Source organism: Brienomyrus brachyistius, chromosome 11 (assembly GCF_023856365.1).
Source record: "Brienomyrus brachyistius isolate T26 chromosome 11, BBRACH_0.4, whole genome shotgun sequence".
Taxonomy (NCBI): domain Eukaryota; kingdom Metazoa; phylum Chordata; class Actinopteri; order Osteoglossiformes; family Mormyridae; genus Brienomyrus; species Brienomyrus brachyistius.
Genome location: NC_064543.1, coordinates 23,725,519 through 23,739,441, shown reverse-complemented (window position 1 = coordinate 23,739,441; position 13,923 = coordinate 23,725,519). Strand labels below are relative to the sequence as shown.

The 13,923-nt window shown below is 38.4% G+C and overlaps 1 protein-coding gene across 1 annotated transcript in view; it reads right to left on the bottom strand.

The window, feature by feature from the left end:
- LOC125704245 (protein kinase C-binding protein NELL1-like) overlaps positions 1-13,923 on the bottom strand; it is a 221,712-nt gene that overhangs the window by 77,947 nt on the left and 129,842 nt on the right. Inside the window, exon 13 of the mRNA XM_048969665.1 lies at positions 12,179-12,304. Within this exon, the coding sequence (XP_048825622.1) occupies positions 12,179-12,304 (126 nt within the window). The remainder of the gene's footprint in view (positions 1-12,178; positions 12,305-13,923) is intronic.

Genomic DNA, 13,923 nt, shown 5'->3' with positions numbered 1-13,923 from the left:
TCCGTCCCGTGTTGTCTTGTGTTGTTCCTCGTTTCCACAATAAAACCCCATTTTTCACACAATGCCTCAAATGGTTTTTGAGTTACTGTCTTATCAAATGTCAAAACATACCCTTTTTTGCTACCGCTGTGCAGCACTGTTTCAATATTGGGGCGATCTGTCTCAAAATTGTATCAGTTTGAGATCCTGTCAAACAGTTTCTGAGTTATCTCCTTACATATCAAAGCCTCAGCAGTGTCGGTAGACCAGTGCTAAAAACACATGAATTCCCTGAAGTCTGTTGAATACAATTAATGAGTTTGATATCAGTTAGATGTTTGTAGTTTAAGCCAAGACGAGAAAAGAAAATATGGAAAAAAAGAAATGTACTATTCTTGGAAAAATCATATTCACTTATAAGCACGGTTCTGTTTTAGCAAGAAAAAAATATTTGAAAGGGAAAGAGATTTACCTTCAAACCTGCCTTGTGAAAGCAGAGCCGATCATAGTGTTCACCATGGCAACAACCCAAACTGTTTAGAAACAACAAAACGAATCGATTTTCCATGGACACCCACTTCCACATGACTGCCAGCTTTCAGCTAATTAAAGACAGCTTTTTCTCCTACATAACTCACTTTTGCATATAACATACTTAATATTGCTTTGTTCTGCAGAAATTGAAAAAAGTATTCTATTAGCTATTGTAACTGTTCCATTTCCTTCATTAATTCACCAAACCACCATTGAAATGTGCTGGACTTAAAGGTTAAAACTTGCATAGACTTCTAATTATCTCTTGCATTTTAATCAAAGCCTCCTTGAGGACTGGTTAATGGCATTTTCAGTGGAACGATGAATGTCAGCTGCACTTCAATAGACAAGGAGGATTGGGAGAAATGCCTTTCGACATAACAGAACTCTTTCAGGACCTTGTGTGACAGCTGTGATGCTATAGATATTCGCCTGTATTTATTTGGGAAATATGTTTTTAGAGCTGTCAAAACCTTTCCACCTACCCAGGTTAACAATCTAATTGACACTGATCAAAAATATAGAGAAATTCTTTTTATATAAATTTTTCTTGATATACAATACTTTGTCTTTCATTCTCCCACATTCAACCAGTGTTCAAAATTTCTGGCATAGTGTCACATAATTTATTATGAAAAGGATACTGCCTGAGGAATGCATATGAAAAGTGAGCTCTTCCTCCTGATTTCTCTGATTTACACAAAGGTATCCAGGTCAATTGGATATTATACAACTGGCAATGATTAAAACAGCATCAGAACTGTATAAAGAGTTTATGTTCACACAAAATCTATGATGTCCTAAAATGGAATGAATTGACAGCTGCTCCCATTTAGATTCAGCACCAGTACTTACCAGTAGTATTAACTGTGCTAATGTTTGTCTCATAGCATATTTACTTATGACACACTATGCAAGGTGTGCAAGTGAGATCATTTCATTAAACCTAAAAATAAACCGAGAAAATGTGGCCTCGAAATTATTTTGCACTTTGAGGAAATTGTGGCACAATTTCCTCAAAGACTTTTCATCTCATTTAATGAAAAGCATGGTATTTTCCTTAAATATAACATACATCAGTACTGCATCACTCTATTATCTCATTAACTGTGCAAGCAGTAAAATAATCAGTAATGCTTTACATTAACTGTACCTTCAAAATGCTTGCATTCATAAAATGTTCAGTGCACCTTCATAATGTATCCATTAAGTACTCATAAATCATTCATAAACATCATGCATGTATACCTTTACATCCTAACATTCCTTAAAAGCTGTAATATACATTAATAACAAACATTGTATAATCATGTAATGTTTGTTATTAATGTATATCAAAGCTGTTAAGGGATGTTAGGATGTTAAAGTGTACTTGCATGCTGCTTATGAATGTATTATGAATGCTTTATGAAGGTGTACTGAATGTTCTATGAATGCATAATGAATGCATTATGAAGGTGTACTTAATGTAAAGTTACCTTTTGTTAAATATGTTCATTAGTACTGCGATGGGCTGGCCCCCCATCCTGGGTTGTTCCCTCTCTCGTGCCCATTACTTCCGGGATAGGCTCCGGACCCCCCGCGACCCACAAGGATACGCGGTTTGGAAAATGGATGGATGGATGGATGGATGTTCATTAGTATGTAGTTTAAAGTAAATGCTTAAGAAATCTGGGCCATTTTGGAGAATTCTGTCATCACACCATTTTCTGTTCCAGCCACCACTAGGCATCTGCCAGTGGATGTGTGGTCCGTATAGGGCAGGGATATTTGATATACTTATTCATGAAAGCCACCGAGGGAACAGTTCCTAGCAAAGCCTCATTATAACCTCTGCTAAGGCTGTGATCCTGCTCTGGATATATAGTGTGTGGGTTTGCGTGGTTTAAGCTTTGCATTATACCTTCTTCACAAGATGTTTTACAAGGGAGTTCAGTGGCACTGCTTCTCTGACAATATGTCTCTTTGATGGAGTATGTGTAGCTGTCATATGTAGCTGACACCTTAGATCTTTGCTTTGGCAGTGTTCTTCATTCAAACTGTCACCTGCCCTCAGCTCTTAAATACACTTCGGTAGAACAGAAGAAGACATAAGCAAAGACAGTCAGCTTTCAGAGTTACTGGTACTGCCCTTTTGTCATCATGCTTAGAAACTTTAGTTTATCTGGCAATGCTTTACATTAAGTTTACCTTCATTATGCATTCATAGAACATTCAGTGCACCTTCATAATGCATTCATAGAAGATTCATAAGCAGCATGCAAGTACACCTTAACATCCCTTAACAGCTTTAATATACATTAATAACAAACATTACATGAATATAGAATTATAACGTTTGTTATTATTATGTAATGTTTGTTATTAATGTATATTACAGCTGTTAAGGGATGTTAGGATGTTAAGGTGTACATACATGATGTTTATGAATGTGTTATGAATACTTAATGAATACATTATGAAGCTGTACTGGACGTTTTATGAATGCAATATAAAAGCATTACTGTATGAAGGTGCAGATAATGTAAAGCGTTACCTAACAAAATGTGTATAATATATGGTTCAGAAGGCAGGCTGGATATCCTTACTTGCAATTTCCTGTCTCAGCCTTATAATACAATGGCATATATTATTGGGAGGGGGGGCACAAATAAGTGAGTCATTTAGTTGGAAGCTACCCTTCAGTTGGGGGTGGTTTGTGGTTCTCTGCGTTAGGATGCTGTGACTGCACTCGGAAAGTTGTCAGTTCAAATCCCGTGGGCGACCCAGTGATTTTATTACTGTCTTATCCTACACTCTCAACTGTATGTCACTTTGGATAAAAGCATCTACTAAATAACAGTGAAATGTGAAGGACCGAAGATGTGTTTTAAAATGATATGAAGGGCTGAAGTGCTGCTCTGAACAAGTATGATTAACATACTTAAGAGTTGAAAATGAGGAAGGCAATTTCTGACAAAGATGGCAAAGAACAGCAGTAAAAGCTCCTTTGAGATGGCTCTTAAACCAATTACAATCTGGTTTATAATCAAATGAAGGATGCCAGACAATCTACAGCAATACTCCTAACCACTGTGCACAGTCGAAAGAGGGAGGATGATTTCACTAACTAGACAGGTTGAAACGAAACTCCAAAAGTTGGAAGGTCCACTTCACAAGAACTAGAACATTACATTTAGTTATTTAACAGATGCTTTTATCCAAAGTGACGTACAACTTAGAACACAGTATCAGAAACCCCCTGGAGCAACTTTGGTGAGATTACAATGCCGATAATGGGATTTGACAATCCAGTCATGAGCACATTGGCCCACATTAATACATTAATGATTTAGCTAGAAATAATTAGGAACCAAAATACACAGTCCCCCTGATGGGGGGTAAATAATAATTAGGTAAATAAAAATACTTACATGTGGTGATGGTGCTATTGACAATGTGTAATAACACCTGGGTAGCGGGCAAAGCTAAAAGGAAGTATGAGAGAAGTCCACCTGCCCTCTTGCAATGACAGGCAATGAGGCATGCAGTAAATCCCCTACATGAAACACCTAAATGGACAGGTGCACTCAGAAGCCCAAAGTAATTATTAAAGCCCTTTTCCAACAGAGAGTTACAAATCCCCACTGCAGCCAATGAAAGGAACAAAACAAAAGAGCATTTCAGTGAAGAGGTAATAACATTGAAATTTGTCCTATTTGCTGGGGACTTTAAAATAGAAAATTAAAAAGGACTGAAAACTATCTACATATCTCAGCAGACCGCACATGTATATTCATGTTGTTAAAATTGGTTATTACCATATTGCTTTACGTTGCAGGTTATTCAAAATTGTTTAAGTGACTGGGAAATTCCCTAAACCGACTAGAGGTGAGTTTCCCAAAGCCTTCTTAACGCTATATCGTTCGTAAGTTCTGTGTTACAACATAGAACTTACGAACGACTTAATGGTAAGAAAGCTTTGAGAAACTCGCCCTACTGTAGATATTTTTACTAGAACACCAAAAACATTCCTTTCACTATTCTAGCAAGATTATTGCCTTTAACAATGATATGAAAATGACAACAAAAGCATTTTCTTACTTAAAATTCAAACGAGACAATAAAATTAAACATAAATTAAAACAATAAACCCTGAAACTAACTGAAATAAAAATGCATAGAAATGAAAACTTGTGGTTCTATTTTAATTTCAATGTTTCAGTTGAAAAACCTGCTTACAGGCTACCGGTCCCTCCTCCAAATCATAGTAAGTGTAGCCTATAATAAGCATGTCAAATAGATAAAATTGCATATGCCCTCGCAGGATTATATTAGGGATGGGTGATATTACTGAAAATGACAAAAATCCTAATGACAAAAAAATCTGTTAAAATATCACCATTGGCTTATACTCAATAATAAGGTATTGGCATTGCTATTGACTTTGCTACAATAATGGAGATGACTGCATTGGACGATCAGTCACTTTCTGTAATTGAAGACATTTCATCGGCTTATTCACAACTACAGTAGTCACAAAATACTAGCCATGCAACATATTCATAATTCAATATTAAATCTGGCTGCCCGATGGATCTGTTGTTTTCCACAGAATAAAAAACTATGTAAGATCATTTTGCTGATCTGCGTTGGGAAGCTCAACAAATTTAATTTCCGGCAGCTGTAAGAGTGAATATACACCTATTTGGTTAAACCACAAAATATGTATCCATAAGCTCACTGCCCGCCTTCCCTCCCCCACCCCACCCTGACAAAGATTTGACCCCTACCATCCCCTTGAAATATTTGTCAGCTTGACCACTGAGGATAACAAGCAGGTTGTGTAAATTGCCGGCCTATATAGTGCCAGTCGCTGCTAGACTTCACAGTCTGCTACTTGAACAGATAGACTCCGCTACAACACGACTGAGATGTGTTTGTAATATATTTGTGGTTGTGCTCTACGGCAGCGGTACTCAACTGGCATCCGGAAAGAGACACAATGTTATCCGGACCGTGCAACCAACCACCAGGCAAGCGCCCTACACTCGGTCGGCAAAATCTACCAATGGCTTCTAAAACTAAACAAAAATTATAACTAAATTATGAAGCTCAGAAAAATGCAGACTAAAATTAACATTGGCAAAAACTAATTAAACTAAACTGAAATCAAACTGTGTGTGAATGTGCCCTGCGATGGGCTGGCCCTCCATCCTGGGTTGTTCCCTGCCTCGTGCCCATTGCTTCCGGGATAGGCTCCGGACCCCCCGCGACCCAGTAGTAGGATAAGTGGTTTGGAAAATGGATGGATGGATGGATGAAATCAGGGAAGGAAACGTTCAGGGGAAAGTATTAAAATAAAAACAAATTTTACAGACAGTACTGTACAAAACTTTTAGGCAGTCAAAGGAAATGATGTTTAAATGATTTTCATGTTGATGTAAAACTTTGATATTATGTTTAAGTGTGCATGCTTAGCCATTACAAAACCAGTATTTGCAGCAACCAATGAAAAACCAATGTATTTTTTTACTCCACCGCTATCCCACCTTGTTTGCGTAATCAATACCTCATCAAGTTATTTGACTAGTTAAGGTAATTAATAAATTGAGCTGGTCGTGAAATTTAATGAATTCATGGAATGACTGAGGTATCCCATATGAGAAGTTTGCAACCAAAGCAGAATTATCCAAGCTGTCCAACCAGATATCTGTCGCAACCTACGGGATGAAGGACTCAACGGCAGACATTGTGGAGAAACAAAAGGGGATTTATTGAACTCGATAAACAGAGAATAGAAAGAAACAGGATCGCAAGGGATCAAAAACAGGACTGGAACCAGGGAGGGCACACGCGACAGGAAGGTTCCACGTCAATGATTAGACAGGAATTGCCAAGACAAACAGGTACTTAAACACAAGGACTAACAAGGGGTAACAAGCAACAGGTGTGACTCATCAGGGTCACATTAGGAGGGGGACAAAAGGGTCAGGCACGCAGGATGTGACAATATCGGTAACTTTTTGGATAACAAAAGAAATTATTTTTTATTGTCTTACTGTTCATTTGCATATTTTCTAATATTAAATTCTGTTTTTTTCTGAGCAAATGTACACTTGCTATCCATAAAAATAGGCTTAAACATTTTCTTTGACTGCCTAAGACCTTTGCACAGTACTCTAATTTTAGCAGTATGAAAATGCAAGCAGAAAATTAACATTATAGGCAGAAGCATGTGAAGACAAACTCCAAGAAAATGACAGCAAATGCATCATCATATATGCAAAGAAACAGAGAAGATAACCACTGGCTCGCCCGTTAATACAGTAACTAAGATCTAAGCAGCTGCTGATAATTACTCTTTCAAGTATGAAGTTCTCTTTCAAGTATGAAACCCACTACAGGAAGGTCAATTAAACCCAAGAGGACAATTCCAGCCAATCAAAACCCCCAGGCTATCCACCATTCAGGCTAAATTTAAACACCCAACTCTCACAATGGAATAACGTCATAATACTCCATAGTTATATTGAATGCTATAATCAAATCATTTCTGAAAAGAAGGTGATGTACAATCTTTGAGAGAACCAGAAGTAATTGTATTTGGTCACTTTTTATATTAAAAGTTCTGCCAACTACTGAAATATAGTTTTTTTTCCTTAATAGCTAAGGATAAAGCATTGGTTTGACCCTTGAGTGCTGCTGAAACGCAGATTGAGAGTGGGGAATAGTGCCAGTTATCTGTCACCAATCAACAATAAAATAAAGATAGGAAAAACACAGACAGTGGCAATGGGAGATGTATAAATAGGCATGAGAGTGAAATATGAAAAAGTAGGGTTAGGTACTCTGCCAGATTCACACACCAGTGCAATTTTGCTGGTAAAGAACTGAAGTAGAAGTGGAATTTTAGAAGCAGAATATTTCAGTTTCAGATTCCAAATGACACCCAGGTAATGATATTCATTTATTGCACCTGTAACAGCTACACATGTGTGTGCTGTCAACCATGTGCTTGTCGTATTCAGCTTTGGAATTCTGTGATATGACGGAATCCTGTGGTATAGTGCTGATGAAAAATAATGGGCAAGCAAGCCTTGGCCAAGCTCATCACAAGCTGCTAAACAGGTTGTTTACACGCTACTGATAAAGTTGCTCGAGAGACAAGAGTCTCTTGAAAGACTGAAGCATCACAGAGTCAGCAGGCTTCGCATCTTGAAAATGTATTGAGACAGGAAGGATTTGTTAAGAAAGCAATAAAAATGGATGAGTGCAAAAAAAGTATTACGTATACTATTTAAAATTTATAAGTTTATAGAAAACTATTTCTATAATAGAAAATGACTGAAGTATTTACTTAATTACATGCTTTTTAAATCGACATGAAATTATTTTTGAACAAAAAAATTCTTGAACAAGTATTTGTCAGACCTGAGCCTTAAAGTCAGGTGTGTGCCTGAATATAAATAAACTGTAGAAGTACAATTTGAAATCAGAGTACTTTGCACTTAACGCTAGACAGAAAATTAAAAATTTACCAGTCCAAATAGGACACAATAATATTATGTAAAAAGGTTTGTGTAAGTTTCCTCTCTCAAATTGTAGATCACTACCAATACCAATTTTTCATAAATAAATTAACTTATTCAAGCATAACGTGCAAACTTTAAGATGAATCTAGATGTAAACTGACATTGCTGGTTTGTATTTCTTAGATGTTCTTAGACAGTTATAATATATGAATCGTTTGGTGCATATTTAAGGAATATCATATGAGAAGGAGTGCAGTTGTCCTGCAATATATCAAAGCTGTGATGCGGTTCTAGCCACAAGGCCGAAGGACTTTTATGCAGCAGTTCATCAAGTAGCTTTTATAGGTTCCCACCGGCCATCTGTTGACTGTTGCCAAGCAACATAAACACTCGCTCCCAACTACTTTGCATGATAAAATAATTTGCAAAATATATTCAAATTTTACTGCTGAACTGGGGCCCATTTACCAAAAGCCCCCGTTAGCAACTTAGATAGCTGGATCCATTCAGTTGTATGGTTACAAATGTGAAAGTCACGAACATAACGAGCAACTATGCTTAGGGAAACATGTCCCCACTCTGATTTTATTTTTTCATTTTGCATCACAACTTCGCATCTTCTGTTTTTGAATGAACGCATGACTTATGTGAATTATGCACGTGGTTTTAGTGCAAAAGTTAATATTTTCTGTAAAACATCTTATTTTCAGCAAATCCATACTATTTTAAGCTGTATTTTGAGAAACATAATAAGATAAATTAAACAATTGCTTTGTAGTCTTATACTTGCAAAAAAGTAGTGAAAAATGCTAAAAGACCAATATAGTTATCAACAGTTCCTATATACACTCAGTGACAAGAAAAGCTAAGCGCCCAGACGGTGGTGGAAATGAAAGGAGTCTGCATGTGGTGAAAGGTCATGTGATTGTATCGTAATGATTACACTGCTGGTCCCATGTCAGTAGGGTGTGGCACCCCCCCGGGCCCGGATACATGCGGCGATGCGGTGTGGAAGGAAGTCGTACAGCCATTGTACTCTCTCCTGCGGCAAGTCGGCACACAGCTGTTGTAACTGGCCGTCGAGATCCTGCAGATTGGCTCTGGGTCTGGAGTTGACATCCAAGCTGATCCCACACATGTTCAATTGGGGAAAGAATCGGGGAACCTCGGTGGCCATGGCAGGACCTCAGTTGTCCATAGACACACGTGTGGACGGGCATAGTGTTGTTGAAAGACTGTACCAGAGTGCAGGGTGGGTAAGACAGCGCTGTGCCGTCACCGTCCCCCAAATCACTACCAGAGTCTTACCCTATAGCTCCCCACACTATGATGCCAGGAGTAACGCTGGTGTCTCTCCACAACACTGGCAGGATTGGTCCTCTCTTCTTAGGGCCACTGTATGTGCACACGACTGTCATCGCTGAACATGGTGCTATGTCACTTGTCATCAGTCCATGCCTCCCGGTTATGGCACTGCTCCAAACGCAGCCACCCCTGCGCTGGTGTTAACGGCAGCCTATGCATGGGACGGTGAACCCGTGGCTGATGCCAGTCGTCGAGACACGGTGCAGGATGATACAGGGTGTTATAGAGAGTCCAATACCTGTATCCGGGCGGCACGCGCAGATGTCACGGGGTTCTGTAATGCTTGGTGCACAGTACATCGGTCCTCCCTTAGTGTGGTCTGTCTTGGGCGACCGGAACCTTCATGACATATGTGGCTGCCCTCACGTGCCCATTGGTTCCAACATTAGGCAATTGCACAATACAACCACCCGGCCTCATGAAGACGACCCCTATCAAACTCTGTCAGATGCTGGTAATGCTGTTTAATGCTGCTTTGAGGTATCTTCTGTGTCTGATGACTAGATGTGCCAGCTCCTTGCAAACTGAATCTTTTTCATATCCATCGCTGGTCTGTACATGTACCAAATTACATCCAAATCAGACCATTAGTTCTGCGTGCTTAACTTTTATTGTCACTAGGTGTGTTTATAAAAAACAAGTTTTTACAATAGCGATCAAAATTAGAAAACAAGTTACCATTGTAATTTACAAAGTTAACATTTACCTGAATTCATAGTTATCCATAAATTGAAGAGATGTATTTTTATCATATTTCCTCAGTGGTAACACACCACAAAAAAAGGTTGCAGCTCCTCAGTGTAAACAAAACCCAGACATGTACTCTTCTTTATTAGAGTTTTCACATGCTTTCTTGACCCAGTAATAACCATGGGATTATCGTATCGTTATCACATGAATAGAGCTCTTTGTAAATGGGTGGGCGATCAGGACTGATTTGTGACTCAGATACTCGAATCAGTGACTCTTGCTCTTATCCTCCTTATGAAGCTCTGAAATATATATTTAGTTCCTTCCTATATGTATTTGAAAAGTAGACCGTTCAAGGTTTCTGGGGGTGTTTTTGAAATGTTTCTATGACATGGTGTTTTAGACTAATTGGTGAGATTTCTGTTTGATTATTCGGGTGGGGGGGGGGGGATTAAGCTTGTTACGCTTGTTTCGTTTAATTTAAATGGCGTTTTACTTATTCTGAATCAATAGTGCACGCGATCCAGACAACTACTGATTGGTTGAAGCTTAAAGCGTGTGTAAATAAGCACAGAAAAGTCAATCCCTATTCGTCTTTGCACATGACACACAATACGATAAACACGATAAAGAGAGAGAGAGAGAGAGTCTAAAACCAGGCGGCAACTGGGTGGGAAAAGGTATCGTGATTGCAATGGAAGAAAGAAGCTTGAAAAGAAAGTAGCTTGACGAAATGTCTAATGAAACTGGTGGGACTGTTAGTGGAGACTTTCCCAACAGTATTAAACCTTAACACCCTACTACCTCGCGAACGTTTTGCCCAGGTGCCCACACAACCCATAATCCGTCCCTGCCTGAAATACAAATCTTCTGCAACAGATGAGATAATGGCTGACAACCCACTACATGCATTTGAACAGTATAGATGTTAAGGCCACTGGACGGAAATAAATACATTCTACAAACCCTGCTTGCTTTGGCGAAGTCTAATACTTGACACTTTCACTCCATTAGGCACCATATAGGTATTCAATAAAAGCGAAATAATCTGGTTGAAGCCCCTTTCAGAGAAGCAGAGCACAACATTAAAACATGGTCACGTAAGCATGTGGCTCAGAGAGCTAAGCCTCTGTACCATGATCAGAAGGTAGCTAGTTTGAACCCAGCTGTGACAGAATGATCCAATGTCTGTGGGTCCTTGAGCAAGGTCCTTAACCTCTGGCTACACAGGCACCACTGCAGATAGCTGCCCTTTGCTGCCAAGCTTGCTCTCACCTATGTATGTCTTAGAGAGCAAGATGGAGTACGTGAAACAAGATTTTCCCCACTGGGATCAATAAAGTATTATTGTTATTAATCCATCAGGTACCAGTGCTTTGTTGGGTCAAATCCATGCAAGACAACTGGCATCCTTTTTCTCTGTTAGCTGGATTGTAGGATTTGTGAGGACATTAGCATAGATAAAACTAATATCGCATACTGTGTCTAAAATTAAGGGTGTCAAATCTTCCTGAAACTTCACCAATAAAATATCCATAGAGCAGTTGCAGAGGGTCCATAGGACCATTTCTTAAACTGTCAAAATACCAGCATTATTATCAGATTATTAAAGCATGATTAAATATTAAAGCCCCCACTGGATTTTGACTCATAGTTACTTGAGTGCTCACACAAGAGTTAAAAAAGTTGAAAATCCCACTTCAACACCAAACAATTTTCATAGTTTCACAAGTAATTATATTTTTAACTATTTAATTTTCTGTAGAATGCATCCAAGCTTGACAGTTTCATATCATTCCCAAAGAGAATCATTAGCAGTGAGAATTATTTTTGTTATTCTCTTCCCAGATTAATCTCTTCTCAGATTAATTTAAGAAATTAATCTTATACCAATACAAACAAACAAAATGTAACATTCATGCAGAATAGTTACATGTCCCAAAGTGTAGGTAACTGGTTAATTTTACTGCACATTGCATAGCAATGCTCTGCAATTTACACACAAGAACAGAGAATATTGCTATATCCAGGTATTGACTATTATGACATAAGCAATCATATTATTCATACTCTGCCATAGGTGCTCACTCTCCTACCTGTGCAGGAGTAGTCGTCAACCTTAATGAAGCCAGGCAGGCAGTCACAGCGATAGGTGCCGGGGAGGTTCACACACACAGTGTTGGCATGGCAGTAGTGCATCTGGGTGGAGCACTCATCAATATCTGGGGAAAGAAGCAGATACAACAATCAGCCCTGTTTTACCATTTACACTGAGTTACTGTACGATATAGGGGCTTCTTAAACAACAGAAAGCAGTACTGGTGATACTGTTGAGTATCACAATGCAGTGCAGAATGTTCTCTTTAAAATATTTCAAGTGTAGTATTTCAAGATGCAAAAATAAAACAGTAAGAATTATTTTGTTATACAGTTACAAACATTGTACAATTTTTTTCTATAACTCAAACATTCTTGCTACATTTCTCTCTCTGTACTTTAATACTTAGAAAATTCATGCAAAGATGCTGGGAGGGGAGTATGCATCTAACTCTTCTTCTTACTTTAAAAATACTGATGACTCATGTCCCAACCATATTATCTGCATCACTCCCACACTTCCAGAACACATTTATAAAATAAATTAAAAACACTTTAACTATGATTCAAAAATTCAATTCTGCTGTATGACACTAGTGAACTTCCTGCATAAAAGAAGGGTCTGGAGTGTGATCCAATGGGGACACAGCTGCCATGGTGATGCACAGGATATGTAGAATAATGACATGGTTAATCACTGAGACTTCAAAACCAATACATCACACAAAACAAGAACTAAATTTGTGAAAAATTAAAAAGAAAATGTTACGAAATACAACACTAACAGCGAAACTCCTGCTCATTTATAAAGCACTTTCATTTTCACGAGAGGTCTGAGCTATTGCACAAAGATAAATTGTAAAGCCATCAAATTAGTCTGCTATTACAGCCAGTAACACAAAAGTACTATAATGAATACAGTGGCTGCAATTCACTTGTCTTTTTAAAAGCCAAATACATCCAAATTGTGCACAAATAAATAGGCTGCATGATTGTGACAGATTGTTAATCTTGCTCTACCTGGATGACTCAGCCCTAATTTACTGGGCTATTGAAGGTCTGAAGGACTACTGAAGGACCTGTGATGGCGGGATGCTGTTTGACAAGTTCCTGGGCCGTGTAACATACGGAGGAAATCTCCGCAGATCATACTGCCTCCTTTCATGAAGAATACTCCCTTGAGTCAGAAGCCATGTTTGTTCCTCAAAGGAGAGGCAGGGGAACAGAACACAAGCATGTCTGCATGTGCAGTACAAATCAAGGCCATACAAACATGATGAAATATGATTTAACTGAAGATAATTAATGATCTTTCATCCATTTCCTGCTGTTAATGTACCTTGAAACTGAGCCATATAGTATATTTCATACCGCACCCAATTGCGGATGCATTAAGGGAAGCGGCTGGACATTGAGAATAAAAGGTTACACCATCCATAAAAACAATCTAGAAAAGACCAGACACATTTTCTTTTCATTTTGTAATGATGGTAAGACTCCTCTTATAGTGCAGCCCCAAGTTTAAAATTAACAGGCGCTCTTCAACTTTACCATACGCCATTTATTTCCGTGCACATATTCTACCTGACTACAGAAAGTCTGCATGCAACAAAGCAGTCAGAAGCTTCTTACACATTGTCTTGCTGTTTCTTTTCAATGTTAATAAATAAGAAGAGGAAAGGGACACCTTCAATGGTGACAGTGTACTGAGCGTACAGTGTATATCCATAAATATATTAGAGAG